The 21,866-nt window shown below is 27.1% G+C and overlaps 3 protein-coding genes across 5 annotated transcripts in view; 2 read left to right on the forward strand and 1 right to left on the reverse strand.

Annotated features, from left to right (window-relative positions):
* Window positions 1–21,866, reverse strand: part of LOC101237243 (synaptotagmin-4) — an 86,609-nt gene that overhangs the window by 47,050 nt on the left and 17,693 nt on the right. The gene's annotated exons all lie outside the window — the stretch shown is intronic.
* LOC136090373 (uncharacterized) lies at window positions 1,943–4,705 on the forward strand. The gene is made up of 5 exons (XM_065816967.1): window positions 1,943–2,953; window positions 3,059–3,163; window positions 3,334–3,454; window positions 3,590–3,744; window positions 4,115–4,705. The coding sequence occupies exons 1-5, from the start codon at window positions 1,943–1,945 to the stop codon at window positions 4,703–4,705; spliced, it is 1,983 nt and encodes a 660-aa protein (XP_065673039.1).
* LOC136090374 (uncharacterized) lies at window positions 6,938–9,714 on the forward strand. The gene is made up of 5 exons (XM_065816968.1): window positions 6,938–7,948; window positions 8,054–8,158; window positions 8,329–8,449; window positions 8,585–8,739; window positions 9,124–9,714. Exons 1-5 carry the CDS (start codon window positions 6,938–6,940, stop codon window positions 9,712–9,714), a joined length of 1,983 nt encoding a protein of 660 aa, XP_065673040.1.

Raw genomic sequence — 21,866 nt, forward strand, 5'->3', positions numbered from 1 at the left:
GTAACAATAAACTCTGGTAATGAGCAAGTTATGAAATCTGGAAGTTTTTCTGAGTTGAAAGGAGTAATTTACTATTATGCGTAGCTAAGTTCGAAGAACTACTTCTTATGGGTCTAATTCTTAAAGATCCAAAGGATCTGAAAGACCTAATGCAAAGTAGATTACATTTACGCTTAAGTTAGATTTCACCTTATAATTTTAATTATATAATTATAATGAATACCATGTCATTCTAGTTTAAGAGATCTCATAATATACATGTTAAAATAAGGGTGAGATGTATCACAAAAAAAATGAGCCAGAACGCCCTTTTTATACTACATATGTCAACCCGTTTTCCTTGATTAATGGGAGTTTATTCTATTCTTAACAATGATATATATATATATATATATATATATATATATATATATATATATATATATATATATATATATATATATTTATATATATATATATATATATATATATATATATAAATATATATATATATATATATATATATATATATATATATATACAGAGGCAATTTTACGGGGGGGGGGGTGTTGTACCCTACCCCCTCCTCCAAAGATGGTGATTTTCAAGTTATAGTTGGTTTTTTTACAAATTAAGTCGGCTTGGGTATTTGGCACAATTCAGTTGGTTAAATTTTCGTTTTAAGTTTTTTTTTTTTTTAAGAAGCCCGTCGGAAGAAGAACCTATTGTTTGTTTAGTAATGTATATATATATATATATATATATATATATATATATATATATATATATATATATATATATATATATATATATATATATATATATATATATATATATATATATATATATATATATATATATATATATATATATATATATATATATATATATATATATATATTAGACTGCTTCATTTTGGGGTCATGAAAAAATTTAAAGTACCATGGAGTTTTATCTGCTGCGCAGACCCCTATTTTATTAGTAGATTTTTTTTTTTTTTTTGAGTTTTAACCACTTTTAGGGGTTGCTCAAGTGCCCTAATGGTCTAATTTTAGACTTATTTACCCTTTTTTAAGCTTATTTTCAACACGTTTGAGCGGGTTCTAAAACTCAAAATAATTCTATTTTTTTTCTTTCCAGAGTTTCTTCTAAGTTAATAGAAAAAAAAAAATGCATGGTAATTTAATTTGCTTAAAATATTTTGTCTAAACCTAACTAAAAAATTGCATAGTTATGCGGATTTTTACCAATTTTTACGCTTCGCATTTACTTTAATACTTTAGCGTACTTGCTTAAACACGTTATGCGAATTACTTTTTAGCAAAGACGATATTTAATTTTCATTTAAAAACGCGGGAAATAATTATTGATAACTTTCATGATACACTTACTTCATATGCTTATTAGAGCTATTTACTACAGTTTTATTCATGTCGGGAAAAAGTAAGAAAAAAGTAAATTTTTTGGTTGGGGAATCCAGGTCATCCTTACCAAAAGACAAATTTTCTACAGAGCAAGAGGTTTTGCAATACTTCTTGCATTTAAAGGAGAAGCATCCAAAACAAAAAGAAAGTAGAATTATCCACTGTCCGTTGACAAAACACTTTGAAATCAGATGCCATAATGAAAAGTCTTTATGCTGCACTCTTTCAAAGTTAATTGCACCTTGGTTGAAGGGTGGATTTCAGATTTTGCAATTACAAACAATTAGGTAGGTACCAGACTGTATTTGTTTTTGTTTTATTTGTATATTATTAGAGGAAAACAATTAATATAACAAATATCTGCTGTTAAATAAATTAATTAACAGAAATAGATGTGTTGTAAAATGTTCAGAACCTACAAATCACATTTTTTAGTAAAAAGATAGAGAAGCTGATCCTAACTTGGAAACTGTAAAAAAAAAAACAAATCAAGACAAACTTTATCAGAAATTGAAAAAAGGAGGAAATTTTTAACTCAGATGAAAAGGATCTTTTGGATTGCACCTGAGCTCGATACTCTGGTTGCAATCATTAAAGCTGATAAGAAAAGAAGTTGTCGAGACAAGACTGAAGATATTGCTTTTTTATTAGACCAATTAGGAGATAGAAAAACAAGAATAGGTGGATTAGACACAAGGTACATTTCCTCTGTTAACAGGAGTTTATCCAAGTTTGAAATGAGATCAAGTTTGAATGAAACCATGTCAGAGAGTGAATTCAGCTCAAATGGATCTGATAAAAATGAAGATAATGATGATTTCCCGTATCCAGATCCAGAGTTAAAGAAGAAAGTCAAAAAACCAGATACTGTTCTACTTCCAAAAGATATTCTCAAAAGAACTGCTGATACTGCTGTTGGGGAAGGATTAAGTCATAGGCAGCATACTGCCATGGTTAATAGTATAATTGCTAAATCAGGTGGAAATATAGATGAATTTAAATGTTCAACCTCTTCAGCATTAAGAGCAGCAGATAAAGTCATTTATGATGAATCAAAGAGGATCAAGGACCATTTGAGAAATTTCAGAAATAATAATAAGAACATTTTAGTTCAACTCCATTTTGATGGAAAAGTATGTCATGAATATACTGATAGGAAAAAATCAGAAAAAGATCGATTAGCAATATTAATAAACGGTAACATGGAAACGCACCTGTTGGGAATTCCAGCTATTTCTTCCGGAACTGGCGAAAATCAAAAAAATGCGATCAGAGATATCTTGAATTGCTTTGACCTTACAAACAGTATACAAGCTGTTACATTTGATACAACCAGAATCAACACTGGAAACAAAAATGGAGCTGTTTCTTTACTGGTAAATGAAGTTTTTCAGCGACCAGTTTTATCTATTGCATGCCGACATCATATAAACGAGCTACACATAACACATTTCTGGAAAAATTATCCAAGTAGTGCTACTTCTGGACCAGATAATATGCTGTTTAAAATATTAAAATCAACATGGAATGATCTTGATGTAGAGAACCAGGTAGGGTTTTACAAAATTGGTTAACATTTTTGTAAAATATTATTGTACCCTAGTATTTCTTCAATTTTGAGCTCTTTGATTTTTTTTGACATTTTAAATAAAAAGGTGTTGAGAAGATTGACTATTCCAGATGAAACATGGCTTGGTAATCAAAAGCATGAAAGCATAACGTTCTGCAGAAATATTATCACCCATGGGTCTCTGAAAAAGGTAGCCCGATGACTAGATGTTTAAATATGTAGTTATGTATACAATATGTACTATGAAGTAGTAATATATCCTAGATTTTTCTTGTTTAATTCTATTATTCTTTATAAGACAAAAGTATACATACCTATGTTTATTGCATTATACCAATATACTTCTGGTTTAATTTTTAGGATGGGGCTACAAGGAAGGACTACATTGAGCTGACAGAGCTTACACTTATGGTGCTTTCTGAGGAAAAGTACAAGTTTCGTACACCCGGAGCAATTCATCATGCCCGTTTTATGGCAAAAGGTAGAGAGTTTTAGGTTTATGATAGAAAAAAGTCCAAAGTTAAAAATTATAGCTTCATAGCAAAAAAAAATGAATTTGTTATACATGATCAAATATTTAGCTTTTCAAAAAAAATAAAAATGTATATTTTTATAGGTATCTACTACCTAAAGCTCCAGCTTATGATGGATGCAATACCCAGTCTGACAAATCGACTGAAAAATGAAATTACTGAAGTGGCAACTTGTGTGGCTGTTTTCTATACTACCTGGTTTCTCAAAGCTGAACTATCTGCTGTGGCTCCTCGTCAGGTAGGTACCAAGTTAACAAGTATGATATATATATATATATATATATATATATATATATATATATATATATATATATATATATATATATATAAATATATATATATATATATATATATATATATATATATATATATATATATATATATATATATATATATATATATATGTATAAATATATATTTATATTTATATATATATATATATATATATATATATATATATATATATATATATATATACATATATATACATATATATATATATATATATATAAGGATTCTATTATAAATAAAAAGTTTTGACTAAAAGTTTCTAAAATATAAATTTTTTTAAGGTAAGCTAGTTACTTAACAATTTTTTGTTTATCCAGGATATGAGAGCTCTTTGGCAAATGAATAGGTTTAAGGAGTACAATTTGATTGGGGCAGAATCAGTCATTGAATCAATCAAACGGCACACATGGTTTCTGGACCCTTACCTTGTTGTTCTTGCCTTAGCTGATGAAAACTGTGAAGAAAGAGGTGAAATTGCTCAAAAATTATACAGCTTTGAATTTCGTAGCTTAGATAAATATTCGTTAGCCCGAATAAAAGCTAACATGGAGGTTCTCAATTCTTTAGACTTCAGTGGACCGAAGCCACCAAGCTTAGTTGAATTGGTCACAGAAAATTCGTGGCTTTTGTTCCTTATGATAGGGCAGAGTAAAAGTGACTGTCAATGGATGAAAACCCCGCCAGAGTATTGGACTTGTAACGATTTCTACTTAAAATTTAAAGATGCTATTTTTAATCTTGCAGTTGTTAATGATTGCTCTGAAAGAACTGTTAAACTCATAAAGGACAACATTGATATTGCCAGAAAGGAAGAAAAAAGACAAGATTCACTTTTATTCATGCACAATTACAAAAGGAAGTATGTAGGAAAAAGAAAAACCTCCAAGAAAAACAAAAAAACAATATAAAAATATTGCATAATATTTGTAAAAAATAACACTATTATTAAGAAATATATAAAATCAAATCGCTAGACGTTTTATGACTTTACATATCAACAAAGTTATAACGTTGCGTAAAAATTGGAAAAAATTGCACTAAATTTGGGATTTTATAAATAGATTTGCATGAAATATTTCAGATAAATAAAAATACCATGCATTTTTATTTGTTTTTTCTAAATTAGAAGAAACTCTGGAAAGAAAAAAAATTTAACTATTTTGAGTTTTAGAACTTGCTCAAATATGCCAAAAATAGGCTTAAAAAGGTCTAAATTCAGGCAATTGGGGCACTTGAGCAACCCCTAAAAATGGTCAAAATTGAAAAAAAAAAAAATTCTATTATTAAAATAGGGGTCTGCGCAGCAGATAAGACTCCATGGTACTTTAAATTTTTTCATGACCCCAAAAGGAAGCAGTCTAATATATATATATATATATATATATATATATATATATATATATATATATATATATATATATATATATATATATATATATATATATATATATATATATATATATATATATATATATATATGTATATATATATATATATATATATATATATATATATATATATATATGTAGAGTTCTATGGTCAGCTACGCAACGAGCGCAACATGTTTTTAAAAATTTAACTGACTCATTATATTATAATTTTTAATTTTTTTTTACGTTTACACTCAAATTATCCTTTTTTATTATTATTCACAACAAAAAAAAGGATAAGAAGACAATTTGAGTAAAATAGAAATATATATATATATATATACAGAGGCAATTTTACGGGGGGGGGGGTGTTGTACCCTACCCCCTCCTCCAAAGATGGTGATTTTCAAGTTATAGTTGGTTTTTTTACAAATTAAGTCGGCTTGGGTATTTGGCACAATTCAGTTGGTTAAATTTTCGTTTTAAGTTTTTTTTTTTTTTAAGAAGCCCGTCGGAAGAAGAACCTATTGTTTGTTTAGTAATGTATATATATATATATATATATATATATATATATATATATATATATATATATATATATATATATATATATATATATATATATATATATATATATATATATATATATATATATATATATATATATATATATATATATATATATATATATATATATATATATATATATTAGACTGCTTCATTTTGGGGTCATGAAAAAATTTAAAGTACCATGGAGTTTTATCTGCTGCGCAGACCCCTATTTTATTAGTAGATTTTTTTTTTTTTTTTTGTTTTAACAAATTTTAGGGGTTGCTCAATTGCCCTAATGGTCTAATTTTAGACTTATTTACCCTTTTTTAAGCTTATTTTCAACACGTTTGAGCGGGTTCTAAAACTCAAAATAATTCTATTTTTTTTCTTTCCAGAGTTTCTTCTAAGTTAATAGAAAAAAAAAAATGCATGGTAATTTAATTTGCTTAAAATATTTTGTCTAAACCTAACTAAAAAATTGCATAGTTATGCGGATTTTTACCAATTTTTACGCTTCGCATTTACTTTAATACTTTAGCGTACTTGCTTAAACACGTTATGCGAATTACTTTTTAGCAAAGACGATATTTAATTTTCATTTAAAAACGCGGGAAATAATTATTGATAACTTTCATGATACACTTACTTCATATGCTTATTAGAGCTATTTACTACAGTTTTATTCATGTCGGGAAAAAGTAAGAAAAAAGTAAATTTTTTGGTTGGGGAATCCAGGTCATCCTTACCAAAAGACAAATTTTCTACAGAGCAAGAGGTTTTGCAATACTTCTTGCATTTAAAGGAGAAGCATCCAAAACAAAAAGAAAGTAGAATTATCCACTGTCCGTTGACAAAACACTTTGAAATCAGATGCCATAATGAAAAGTCTTTATGCTGCACTCTTTCAAAGTTAATTGCACCTTGGTTGAAGGGTGGATTTCAGATTTTGCAATTACAAACAATTAGGTAGGTACCAGACTGTATTTGTTTTTGTTTTATTTGTATATTATTAGAGGAAAACAATTAATATAACAAATATCTGCTGTTAAATAAATTAATTAACAGAAATAGATGTGTTGTAAAATGTTCAGAACCTACAAATCACATTTTTTAGTAAAAAGATAGAGAAGCTGATCCTAACTTGGAAACTGTAAAAAAAAAAACAAATCAAGACAAACTTTATCAGAAATTGAAAAAAGGAGGAAATTTTTAACTCAGATGAAAAGGATCTTTTGGATTGCACCTGAGCTCGATACTCTGGTTGCAATCATTAAAGCTGATAAGAAAAGAAGTTGTCGAGACAAGACTGAAGATATTGCTTTTTTATTAGACCAATTAGGAGATAGAAAAACAAGAATAGGTGGATTAGACACAAGGTACATTTCCTCTGTTAACAGGAGTTTATCCAAGTTTGAAATGAGATCAAGTTTGAATGAAACCATGTCAGAGAGTGAATTCAGCTCAAATGGATCTGATAAAAATGAAGATAATGATGATTTCCCGTATCCAGATCCAGAGTTAAAGAAGAAAGTCAAAAAACCAGATACTGTTCTACTTCCAAAAGATATTCTCAAAAGAACTGCTGATACTGCTGTTGGGGAAGGATTAAGTCATAGGCAGCATACTGCCATGGTTAATAGTATAATTGCTAAATCAGGTGGAAATATAGATGAATTTAAATGTTCAACCTCTTCAGCATTAAGAGCAGCAGATAAAGTCATTTATGATGAATCAAAGAGGATCAAGGACCATTTGAGAAATTTCAGAAATAATAATAAGAACATTTTAGTTCAACTCCATTTTGATGGAAAAGTATGTCATGAATATACTGATAGGAAAAAATCAGAAAAAGATCGATTAGCAATATTAATAAACGGTAACATGGAAACGCACCTGTTGGGAATTCCAGCTATTTCTTCCGGAACTGGCGAAAATCAAAAAAATGCGATCAGAGATATCTTGAATTGCTTTGACCTTACAAACAGTATACAAGCTGTTACATTTGATACAACCAGAATCAACACTGGAAACAAAAATGGAGCTGTTTCTTTACTGGTAAATGAAGTTTTTCAGCGACCAGTTTTATCTATTGCATGCCGACATCATATAAACGAGCTACACATAACACATTTCTGGAAAAATTATCCAAGTAGTGCTACTTCTGGACCAGATAATATGCTGTTTAAAATATTAAAATCAACATGGAATGATCTTGATGTAGAGAACCAGGTAGGGTTTTACAAAATTGGTTAACATTTTTGTAAAATATTATTGTACCCTAGTATTTCTTCAATTTTGAGCTCTTTGATTTTTTTTGACATTTTAAATAAAAAGGTGTTGAGAAGATTGACTATTCCAGATGAAACATGGCTTGGTAATCAAAAGCATGAAAGCATAACGTTCTGCAGAAATATTATCACCCATGGGTCTCTGAAAAAGGTAGCCCGATGACTAGATGTTTAAATATGTAGTTATGTATACAATATGTACTATGAAGTAGTAATATATCCTAGATTTTTCTTGTTTAATTCTATTATTCTTTATAAGACAAAAGTATACATACCTATGTTTATTGCATTATACCAATATACTTCTGGTTTAATTTTTAGGATGGGGCTACAAGGAAGGACTACATTGAGCTGACAGAGCTTACACTTATGGTGCTTTCTGAGGAAAAGTACAAGTTTCGTACACCCGGAGCAATTCATCATGCCCGTTTTATGGCAAAAGGTAGAGAGTTTTAGGTTTATGATAGAAAAAAGTCCAAAGTTAAAAATTATAGCTTCATAGCAAAAAAAAATGAATTTGTTATACATGATCAAATATTTAGCTTTTCAAAAAAAATAAAAATGTATATTTTTATAGGTATCTACTACCTAAAGCTCCAGCTTATGATGGATGCAATACCCAGTCTGACAAATCGACTGAAAAATGAAATTACTGAAGTGGCAACTTGTGTGGCTGTTTTCTATACTACCTGGTTTCTCAAAGCTGAACTATCTGCTGTGGCTCCTCGTCAGGTAGGTACCAAGTTAACAAGTATGATATATATATATATATATATATATATATATATATATATATATATATATATATATATATATATATAAATATATATATATATATATATATATATATATATATATATATATATATATATATATATATATATATATATATATATATATATATATGTATAAATATATATTTATATTTATATATATATATATATATATATATATATATATATATATATATATATATATATATATACATATATATACATATATATATATATATATATATAAGGATTCTATTATAAATAAAAAGTTTTGACTAAAAGTTTCTAAAATATAAATTTTTTTAAGGTAAGCTAGTTACTTAACAATTTTTTGTTTATCCAGGATATGAGAGCTCTTTGGCAAATGAATAGGTTTAAGGAGTACAATTTGATTGGGGCAGAATCAGTCATTGAATCAATCAAACGGCACACATGGTTTCTGGACCCTTACCTTGTTGTTCTTGCCTTAGCTGATGAAAACTGTGAAGAAAGAGGTGAAATTGCTCAAAAATTATACAGCTTTGAATTTCGTAGCTTAGATAAATATTCGTTAGCCCGAATAAAAGCTAACATGGAGGTTCTCAATTCTTTAGACTTCAGTGGACCGAAGCCACCAAGCTTAGTTGAATTGGTCACAGAAAATTCGTGGCTTTTGTTCCTTATGATAGGGCAGAGTAAAAGTGACTGTCAATGGATGAAAACCCCGCCAGAGTATTGGACTTGTAACGATTTCTACTTAAAATTTAAAGATGCTATTTTTAATCTTGCAGTTGTTAATGATTGCTCTGAAAGAACTGTTAAACTCATAAAGGACAACATTGATATTGCCAGAAAGGAAGAAAAAAGACAAGATTCACTTTTATTCATGCACAATTACAAAAGGAAGTATGTAGGAAAAAGAAAAACCTCCAAGAAAAACAAAAAAACAATATAAAAATATTGCATAATATTTGTAAAAAATAACACTATTATTAAGAAATATATAAAATCAAATCGCTAGACGTTTTATGACTTTACATATCAACAAAGTTATAACGTTGCGTAAAAATTGGAAAAAATTGCACTAAATTTGGGATTTTATAAATAGATTTGCATGAAATATTTCAGATAAATAAAAATACCATGCATTTTTATTTGTTTTTTCTAAATTAGAAGAAACTCTGGAAAGAAAAAAAATTTAACTATTTTGAGTTTTAGAACTTGCTCAAATATGCCAAAAATAGGCTTAAAAAGGTCTAAATTCAGGCAATTGGGGCACTTGAGCAACCCCTAAAAATGGTCAAAATTGAAAAAAAAAAAAATTCTATTATTAAAATAGGGGTCTGCGCAGCAGATAAGACTCCATGGTACTTTAAATTTTTTCATGACCCCAAAAGGAAGCAGTCTAATATATATATATATATATATATATATATATATATATATATATATATATATATATATATATATATATATATATATATATATATATATATATATATATATATATATATATATATATATATATATATATATATATGTATATATATATATATATATATATATATATATATATATATATATATATATGTAGAGTTCTATGGTCAGCTACGCAACGAGCGCAACATGTTTTTAAAAATTTAACTGACTCATTATATTATAATTTTTAATTTTTTTTTACGTTTACACTCAAATTATCCTTTTTTATTATTATTCACAACAAAAAAAAGGATAAGAAGACAATTTGAGTAAAATAGAAATAAAAGACAGCGGTCAGCTACGCAACGCGCAAAAAAGCTTTTTTTTTAATTTAAAGTTTGAATTATTTTTTCTCTGAATCTATAATTTATTTTTTTATAAAAACGTTTTTTTCTTCAAAAACAATTATTTCATTGAAGTTATATTTATAAAAATTTTTAATATAACATTAATTACACGTCAAATAAAAAGTTTTCAAAAAACTATGCGGTCAGCTACGCAACAATCAGCCACGCAACATGCGAATTTTTATTATAATTCAAATTAAAACCCAAAACAAATCTAAAACTATATTTATAGCTTGTATTTAGAAACAATAAAATTTATTTATAAAGTTTATAAAGATAATTTTACATTAAAAGAAACCTTGACCCCGGCGTGGAAAAGGGGGAGGGGGCTTTAGAAGCTTCAGTACTCTCACTTTTTTAAATAATGGGGCTAGGGGGTAGGTAATACAATTTCCTTTTAAATGTACTCTTGATATTTTTATCTGTTCACAACCTTATTATATAAACGTTTTTAACTCAAAGACGTATATAAATACATTCATTTTACTTGCATTTACTTTGGAACTTTGATCTTCAGAGCTTTAAAAGCATCAAGTATTTGGACAATAATTGAACAACTAAAATAATTTAAAAAGCAACAACTAGAAGTTCTTTAAACGTGTAAGCTGTTATTGTTGATCGAAATGTATTAGGGATAAACTGAATAAACCTTCCGAGCTTAGTTGCGCAAAAAAAGTCACCCCAAGAAAACTTGAAAAGTATTGAAAAAAATAAGTAAGACTTTCAATAGAATAACAATAACAGGTAAAAAAAAAACGTTTTAAGAAATCATGCAGTCAGCTACGCAACAATCAGCTACGCAAAACAAATCTAATATTTATTTATGGCTTTTATTAAGAAATTTTTACAGCTTTTTAAGGTGATTTTTAAATTACTTTATCACTGCTAAATGTCTAGACGCTTCTATCGCTTTGATATTATGCAATATTTGGCGAAAGCTGCTCGCCTACAACGTTACCGTCTAAAACCTGAAACTAATGGCATTTATGCAATTCTTTAATTTTTTTTGTTTTCTTAAAAAAGGTGCTCAAACCAAGAGAGTTGTTTATCTCTAGCTTTTCTTTATCAGTCAGTAATATAACGGTAATTTTTAAATTGTTTGTTGCGGCTGCCAAATCGCTAGCACTAGAAATTATATATTTTTCAGTTAAAACATTTTTTCTGGCAACACGTTTTACAGTGGCTCCAATTCCATCCACAACTCCTTTTCCATGCATTGCAGCAAAAAAATGCCAGTGCATTTTATTGTATGCTTTTTTTCTAAAATTTTCATTGATGCCAAAACATATTTATTTTTAAATTGTGATGTTGCGTTGTCACTGAAAATATGAACTTCTGTAATATCGTCTGATAGAAGCTCGATAATTTTATTTATGTTTGGAACAACAGATAATTTTGTATGATCGCTTGAATCACAAACTAGCGCAAAAGATTTAATTTGACGATGCCAAACTGCACATGTAAATATAGAAAAGTGATTTTGACCGAAATGAGCTGCTTGCGTTCCGTTTTGGTAAATACAAGTATAATTTTCTGCCCAGTCAACTTGAATAACAGCCTTATTTGAGTCTTTTTGAATCGCTGATTCTATATTAAATTTAAATACGGACGATTGACTGCTCTTGACATTACAATGAATAATAAACTTTGCACGCATTTCTTTAATATGTGATAATAAAACTGCAATTGTTCCTTCTTTTTTAACCTTTTCTATTTTGATATACGATTTTGCTTGAGGTTTCTGCCACTGATTCCATGAAACATCTAATTCAAATTGTTCGAACTGAAGTAATAATTTATCAAACATATTACAAACAGTACATTCTTTGCAAACGGCATTGAAGCATTGTTTTGATGGTTTTTCACAAATAAAGTTTAGAATCATAGAGTTTCCCGTTTTAATTGTAGTGAATATCTCTGAACCCCGCGAAAGTGATTCAAGAGCATAACGCATATTTTCATGTAACATGCAAACGCACACGTTATGAGGAATTGATGATACACATCGAACGTAAATTGGTCTCAACTGACAAAATTTTGACAGGATTAATTTAATATCTGCATTGTTTAGCTTAAACTCTTCGAAAGCTTCTTTTAGCGTATATAACATGTGTCGAATTTGAACACGCACCTTTTTTTCTCCTATCACTACAGAAGTATAATCTGCTGTTCTTGGGGATATTCGACTTATTTCATCGTCGCAATAAAAATTTTGTATAACCACTAAGTCTTTTTCTCGGAGACTGTTTGTTGATTTAGGAATTGAGTAAGTTAATGGTTGAGTTTCATTGAGTAAACAACACAACAGTTCCTTTTTCTGAACAAGACTTTTGGGAAGAGAGCGATTCAATTTTTTTATATACTTTCCTTTAACTTGCACATTTGCAAATGATGAGTGATTTGATTCGAGAGATAAAGATGCGTCTTTTTGCCGCAGTCGAAATTTTCTCATTCTTTCTAAACTTTTTAATCTTTCAGCTCCAATTTTTCGAAAATCTTATTTCCATCTTTGTCTTCGAAGTCAAGCATTTTCTTTAGCTTTGAATTTCTTTTCTTCATGATTTCTACTCATGTAATTCTTTTGATTCATTGCTTTTCTATTTTTTATCTTTACAGCTGTAATAAAAAAAGTAAACATTCAAATAAATGTAAAAATTACTTAAAAACTCTATAAAAACACAATGCTCACCTTTTTTATTTTCATTGGATGCGCAAGCAACTGGTTCCTGCAGTGATTCCATATCTTTATATTGACTATAAAGTCTTTTGGAGTTTTAAATAATTTCTAATTGACTATAAATGTTTTGAAGTTCAAAATAGTTTGGGCAAAACTATTTGTTGCATTTAAAAAAATTGACAAAATTTGCGACATTTAAATGTTTAGTTTTGGCAGTCAGCTACGCAACAGGAAGTTGAGTGGGTTTTTTTTAACTATTTGATGCCAATTTTTTTTAATTATTGCAAAACCCTTATATGGCTAATTAGTTGACATAAATAATCGACAAGGATTTAAAAAAAAAATTTAAATTGATGAAAAAAGACAACTTTTCCTTCCCAGCGGTCAGCTACGCATCATGATTGTGTAAGAAACTATTTTGCTTATATCGCGTGAAATAACTAAAAATTAATAGTTAGTGCTTTAACATATTAAACCAGCTTTGCAGCCGACCAATTTAAAACTAATTGGAAAAATTTTGGATCACTACAAGATTTTAAAAAAATAATGAAAGTTAAACACTTTTTCTTAAATAAAATTATACTTTTTCCGTTTACTTTAAAATCTATAAATAGCTTGTTCAATTTTTTTTTTTTTTCCTTAAATTATTTTTTTTTAACATTTAAGACTATATACTTATAGTAATGGAAAAAAAAATTCATTATTTTTATTTTTTAGAACGAGATTTGTTTTAATAACCGCGTGGAACTCTACATATATATATATATATATATATATATATATATATATATATATATATATATATATATATATATATATATATATATATATATATATATATATATATATATATATATATATGTATATATATATATATATATGTGTATATATATATATACATATATGTATATATATATATATATATATATATATATATATATATATATATATATATATATACATATATATATATATGTATATATATATACATATATAGATATATATATATGCATATATAGATATATATATATGCATATATAGATATATATATATGCATATATATATATATATACACATATATATATATATATATATATATATATATATATATATATATATATACATATATATATATATATATATATATATATATATATATATATATATATATATATATATATATATATATATATATATATATATACAGTGCTTTTTTTCTAAAAAAAAGGTGCCGGAACTCACCTGTATTTTTCTTTATATTTCAAAAATGAGGCAGAAATTAGTAATTTAATTTATAAATAATCTTTATATGTATAGCTGTTGGTAGGCTCCCCCGTACATCATACCCATAAAGGCGGGAACAGATATAAGAAATCGTTTCCAATAATAGAAGCTTTTTTTCAAATAATGAAAATTGTTTTTTTTTGCATAGGGGGTGAGTGGGGGAGGGGTCAGTCACTGTATATAAAATGCAAACTTTACAAAACTATAAACTTTTATAACAAATCCCATAGTTTTTGCAAATTTTCGTTGGACATATCCTCTCGTCTCCTTTCCTTGCTCTGAGTGTCTACTGCTAAATGCCTTCCGCTACGTAACCACGAATCAACGTACTTTGAAGGATCGAAGCTTGTTAGAGGTGGTCCCACTATATTAATGAATAACAACGTTAAAATTGTTTTTGCTATTAATGAAGCCCTTGTTGGTGTGATGATCAGATTCATCTGTGAAAACCCTCGATCGCATTCACTTGAGGAAATGGGAATAGTATGTAGAGCGTGTACTAGATGAACTAAATTTTCAGGATATGTTTTTTCTGCCAGGTATTCACGGAATCCACCAATCATTTCTCTTTCATTTAATTGTAGTCTTAACGACAGATTTCTGATTTCAGTTTCTCCAAATGTCACTTGGTTGTTTATGTTATCAGGCCAATGATTTTGATCTAAGATGCAAGCCCACTGAGCTAATTCAACATATTTGTCAGCAAGCAACCTTTTTTCAATTGACTTTTTTAGTTTTATATAAAAGGCGTTAGGATTAATAGCTGAATTGTTTTTGGAATTTTATTGTGAAGTAAAACTCCATGAAAACGGATATTCTGAATTTTTTTTTTTTTTGCTTTGTATAGATCAATATTGCGCTCTTGTAGGTCCAAACTTAATTCCGATAATTCTTGAAGAACATCACACATTAATCCTAGATCCATTAAAAACTTTGTTGATGGATTTTTTGTTTTTGTCCCTTGAAGGATCAACCATCGCTTCCTAAAAATGTTTCACAAGCACTTCGTAATTTTCCCATACTGCAAAAACTGAACGGAAATTAGATGACACCCAATGCGTATTTAAAATTCGACCAATTTTCAGCAGCTGAATATTAAGAAATTCTGCGCATAAACGTAACTCTCTCCTATTTTTTATGGAAGCATTATGCACGACGTAAAGCTTATCAAGAAATGACTTGAATCTGTTAATACTTGAGATCTCCCTAATAGTATCGCTTACTGATACTTCCAGTCTATGATTAGCACAATGCCAAACTATAACAAAAGGAAACTTTTCAGTGATTAGTTTAAAAACGCCACTTTTGCATCCTAACATCACTGCTGCGCCATCACATGCTACAGAAACTAAATAATTTTTCAAGTATTCATCTTTCATTCCATAAGAATGAAGACATTCAAGTAAAGCAACAAATAGTCCTTTAGCCGTAGCACTCTCAAGCTCCACTAGATCCAAAAATAAATTGATAGGTGAATTCATTCCGCTGCCTTTTACGAAGCACCGAACTTACACTATCAGTGTTGATTTTTGGCTTATAGTTGATTCATCAATAATTATCGAAATCTTACTCTTTGACTTTATGACTTCTGCAATAATTTTTTTCCACATTTTGATACCTATATGATTGACAATATATATTGCATGCGTTTGTAGAACGAAGAATACGACCCATTTCAACTCCATTAATTTCTTGAAGATCAATTTCCATTTCACAATTATTAAAAGACTGATTTCCTTTAGCAACTTTATATGCAGTTTGAAAAATGTTTGCTGTTACAATTTTCTCACGCGTTAAAGATTTTAAAATATTGTTTGACAGTCTCTTTTTTAGCTTCTTCTACCATCTTTAATGCAGCTTGATGTCCTACAGATTCTTTGTGATCAAATATTTTCTTACGTAACGAACTTAACTGTTGCTTTCTATTTTCACCATAATAAAAAACTTCATTATTGAACCATTCTTTAGATATTTTCATTCCCATCTTAGCTTCTACGCCAAGTGTTTTCACTTTTTGGCAGGTAGTGCAACCGAGCTTTTTTTGTCGAAAACAAAGCCTATCGTTTTTGGAACAAAACTCTGTTTTTTGCTCTACAGTCAAGCAACTTGGCCAGCTATAACTGGTGTCATTGTCTGCAGAAGGTAAATCGGACGTTGTAATTTTGATTTCTTCTGTTTCTTTTGCATTTAATTTGATTTTATTCTGAACAGGGGAATCCACCGTGAAGAAACTGGTAACTTTTTTCATAATTAGTTTTTGTTTTAAAAATAGATCTTTTTTAAGTTGCGTGAGGTGTTGTGAGATTAATATTCGGACAAACACTGCACAGAAACAATAGAATTTCTTAAAAGATTTCTTAAAAACGCGAATGGTTGTGAGATTAATAATTGTTAATCTCACAACCATACGCGTTTTCAAGAAATTGCATGTTTTTCCGATTGTAATCGGAAAAACAAAGAGCTCGGCGTCATAAAAACGAACGCTATTAAGAAAAGATGAAAATAAATTAAACTCTTCTCGAGCAAATTTTGAAACGCAGCGCTGTAATGTTTTCAAATCTGCAAAGAGTATTTAATATTTAAAAATGAACTATTTTCATTATATAATAATAAGATGAAAAAAATGTTTTTATAAAGCAAAAAAATTATATATATCAAAAAAAAGGTGCCGCAACGCCGTTCCGGTGCGTTCCAGGAGAAAAAAAGCACTGCATATATATATAACTCCATGAAGTATTTTCAAAAACTTTCATTAAAAAATTTTGATTGGAATCTAATGTCACAATCACAAGAAGCATGTTATGCGTATAAAGTACATGTGGCTTAGTTTTTTAATAATTTTTTTATTTAATAATTTAAAAATATTTAAATTATTGCTTAAATAAAAAAAGATTAGAGTCATCACCAAACAATATAATATATATATATATATATATATATATATATATATATATATATATATATATATATATATATATATATATATATATATATATATCGTACACCCAGACAAAGGGTGCCACAAGTCAAAAATTATGGATATTGAGTTATGAATGTCATTTGATAGTATGTCATGTGTTATAGATGGTGACAAAATACCACAAGTCTAAAACAAATAATTACAAAATAACAGATACAAATGGCACTTTTAGTTGGAAAAAATATTATAAACCTAAAACTTCAAACCTGATTTTCTCAGTTTGACACTTTTTGACTTTTAATACCCTTGATATGGGTGTACGATAGATATATATATATATATATATATATATATATATATATATATATATATATATATATATATATATATATATATATATATATTTATATATATATATATATTTATATATATATATATATATATATATATATATATATATATACATATATATAAATAAATATATATATATATATATATATATATATATATATATATATATATATATATATATATATATATATATATATATATATATATATATATATATATATATATATCGTACACCTATATAAAGGCTGTCAAAAGTCAAAAAGTGTCAAACTGAGAAAATCAGGGTTAAAGTTTTAAGTTTTAATATTTTTTCCAACTAAGAGTGCCATTTGTATCTGTTATTTTGTAAACATTTTTTTAGACTTGTGGTATTTTGTCACCATGTACAACACATAACATACTATCTAATGACATTCATAACTCAATATCCATAATTTTTGACTAGTGGCACCTTTGGTCTAGGTGTACGATATATAAATATATATATATATATATATATATATATATATATATATATATATATATATATATATATATATATATATATGTATTAAGCAGCCGTGTCAAAATGGTTAGAGTGCTTACTTTATAAGCAATAAATGATGCCTAGAACTCATTTCGCGCCATTGGTAAGGATGGAGTCGTGAATTTCCTGGTTAAATGCTCTTCCGCGGTGCTCTGGGACAAGACCATTAGGTCGTCTTAGGGCACTTTAAGAAAAAATTAAATATATTAATTATTAAATATTTAGATGCTAAAAACTAAACATTTGTATAAACTAAAAATTATAGCAAATCTACGATTGATTACTGGGCAAGACCACAAGTAATAATGTGTTTTTTTGTTCATTTGTTTTATTTATTATGTATTGCTTGATCTTGGGCAGGTAACCATAAAACTACAGCAAGTTATTGTTTAATACTCTATAGATTTCTAGTTTTTTTAGTTTCTCAAAAGTATATCATGGTTAACAGTGTTAAAAGCCATGAAACTGAACCCATAAAAAGTATTTACTTTTAATTTATTTATAGCTGTCTTACCTATGCAATATTACATTGGAAATTTTAGTAACCTAAACAGTAAGGGCTATTTTTGACTTTAACAGAACGGTTAACAGATATAACAGAACGGTTAACAGATTTAACAGAACGTTTAACCGCAAATCTCTAATTTAAGAGAACCTAATGCACTTAATGTTAATAAATTTAACATCAACTTTTGTTGTTTATTTTTTAAATTTTTCAATAATCTTTAAAACATTTCAAAAAAAAAACTAAAGACTAACTATTAGAAAAAGAAATCGATTTTTATTATTTCGTTTAAATTAAGTGCACAAAATAAATAAACTGGAAAAAAAAATCCCCATTTTAAGAAGCTGTCTTTAAGGGGTTGCAGTGAGTGCAATGTAGTATTTGGAGGGGAGGGGCACTAAACGTTTATCAACTTGCTATTTAAACGTTACTTTTTTATGTAACTTTTTCATTTATACTTTTTTAATCTTTTGCATTTTTTTAATAGTAAATGTATATAGAATGGAAAAAAAAGTTAAAAATTTGATTGTATTTGCATATATATCTATTACATATATGTCTATATATGTCTATATATATATATATATATATATATATATATATATATATATATATATATATATATATATATATATATATATATATATATATATATATATATATATATATATATATATATATATATATATATATATATATATGTATAGTATATATATATATATATATATATATATAGATATATATATAGATATATATATATATATATATATATATGTATATATATATATATATATATATATATATATATATATATATATATATATATAGATATATATATATATATATATATATATATATATATATATATATATATATATATATATAGATATATATATAGATATATATATAGATATATATATATATATATATATATATATATATATATATATATATATATATATATATAACTTTAAGATTATATATAACTTTAAGAATATTATATATAACTTTAAGAATATATATAGCTTTAACATTAACTTTAGCTTGGTTGGCCAATACGCAACTTAAGTTACGATACGCTATTCTTAAGTTAACTTTCAAAGATTTAATAATATTAAACCAGCTAAAATCACTAATTAAAAATAATGGTGCTAAGCCAACACTTATCTTTCACGCTTGGACTCTAATAGCGATTTGATTTTCCTGATCTAACGATAACATATTGAGATATTATATATTTGTGAAATTATTGACATTTATAAAACCTTTTGTGACATAGTTGATAAGCAGTTGTTAATTTATTACAGTCTAATTTAAGACCATGATTTATGCTACATTTATTAAATACGCTTTTTTAATCTTTACATATAGATACTACAGCTTGGTGGATTAGCGCGCTGCGTCAGAAATGGAGGATTTAGAGTTTGTAGGTATCATCTACATCATCTGCATACCATGTAGATGACGTTTTATTTTTATTTTTTTTACCAAACTTTAATTATGATTTTTCAATTTGTTTTATTTTATTGTTTTATATTTTAAAATATTTTTAGTCATGCAAGCACTTCCTACACCAGCGGATTTATTTAGACTTGATATGATATCATCTGTTTTTATTATCACATCTTCCAGGTCTATTCAGGTTTAATTTATATTTACATATTTATACGTGCGACCCTCAAAATTTAATGCAATAAACTTTTTCAAAACATTTGCACAAGGCCTCTGCATGTTTATACCATTTCAGTAAAACTGTCAATATACAAATTGTTGAGTAATATCCCAAGCAACCATCATTCTAGAATGCTGCGTTAATTTTCTAATGGTATCCCATATTATATTTCATTACATATCACAATTCTATTATCGAACGATAATAGATTTATGAGATGTAAGAAAATTTAATTTTTAATTAAAATGTAAGTGTTACTAATGCTGTTACAACTCATACTAGATTTCAATTTACAATTTGAGTACTATTAGAAAAAATTTTGTTTTGAAGTATTATGACTCGGTGCTGATGTAGAAAACAAAAAACAATGAATCACGTATTTTTATCGGATTCTGAAAAAGTAAAGTCTAAAATTGACAAAAAAAATTTAAAAAAGAATAAGGAAAACGTTGTATACTGGATTTAGCTTTGCTAAGGTCAAGTAGGAACTTGACTTAAAACAATATAAATGAGAAAAAAACATAACTTTGTTGCTTACAAATTAATAGAAAATGAAAAATCATTAAATATCGCAAATGATGAAAACAGGCGGAAGAGCCACAAAATAGTAAAATTAATCACGTAGTCTTATATTTTCCCAAACGAATTATCAAAAATATTTTTGACACACAATGAAACAAGATAAGTGAGAATTTAACAATGAACCTGTGCAAATGCGTAGAGGAAGTTAATGCATAAATTGTTACAATATACTTAGTTCCGAATGCCTCATTGTAAAGAATTCTAACCACTTATCGGTTTTTCAAATTATGATCAAGGAACTTGAAAAAACTTATATATTTAGAACATAATTCTGTAGCTGCAGTTGGTCCACTTACGTACGTCATTAAAGTTGGTTTACGATGGGCATGATAATTATCGTTTTTCTTCCGAAATTTTTCGAAAAACTTTACCAAAATCAGAAATAGTGCAAAGAAGGACAGTAGTATGCCGTAATTATAAAGACCAAACAATATGTTGAAATTCATATAATTGTATCTGAATTGACTGTTATGTGAGTGAAAAATGATTGGGTGTATCTCAAAGACAATGGTATTTAGGCTACAATTTATTGTTGTAAAAGTAATAGTTTTGTATGTGTCATGGAACCAAATAACTGTACTGTATAAAACTAAATATTACAAATTAACAATATATGAAATTAAAATTAAAAAATAACATTAATAACAATATTGAAAATGAATAATTCTTTCATTACTAATTATCTATCAGTTTACTTTTCAAGTCTTTTGAGGTAACAGATTTCGATGCATTATGACTTTTCTTAGCTATAATACAAGATAAAG

The sequence above is a fragment of the Hydra vulgaris genome, chromosome 13, assembly GCF_038396675.1.
Source record: "Hydra vulgaris chromosome 13, alternate assembly HydraT2T_AEP".
Taxonomy (NCBI): Eukaryota; Metazoa; Cnidaria; class Hydrozoa; order Anthoathecata; family Hydridae; genus Hydra; species Hydra vulgaris.

What these genes read in the sequence shown, in the direction of transcription:
- LOC136090373 (XM_065816967.1), top strand. Translation starts at nt 1,943, where the DNA reads ATGAAAAGGATCTTTTGGATTGCACCTGAGCTCGATACTCTGGTTGCA. An exon ending in CCCATGGGTCTCTGAAAAAG is followed by an intron (nt 3,164 to 3,333) that starts GTAGCCCGATGA and finishes TTTAATTTTTAG; the next exon opens with GATGGGGCTACAAGGAAGGA. An exon ending in TGCCCGTTTTATGGCAAAAG is followed by an intron (nt 3,455 to 3,589) that starts GTAGAGAGTTTT and finishes ATATTTTTATAG; the next exon opens with GTATCTACTACCTAAAGCTC.
- LOC136090374 (XM_065816968.1), top strand. Translation starts at nt 6,938, where the DNA reads ATGAAAAGGATCTTTTGGATTGCACCTGAGCTCGATACTCTGGTTGCA. An exon ending in ATCTTGATGTAGAGAACCAG is followed by an intron (nt 7,949 to 8,053) that starts GTAGGGTTTTAC and finishes TTAAATAAAAAG; the next exon opens with GTGTTGAGAAGATTGACTAT. An exon ending in CTGCTGTGGCTCCTCGTCAG is followed by an intron (nt 8,740 to 9,123) that starts GTAGGTACCAAG and finishes TTGTTTATCCAG; the next exon opens with GATATGAGAGCTCTTTGGCA.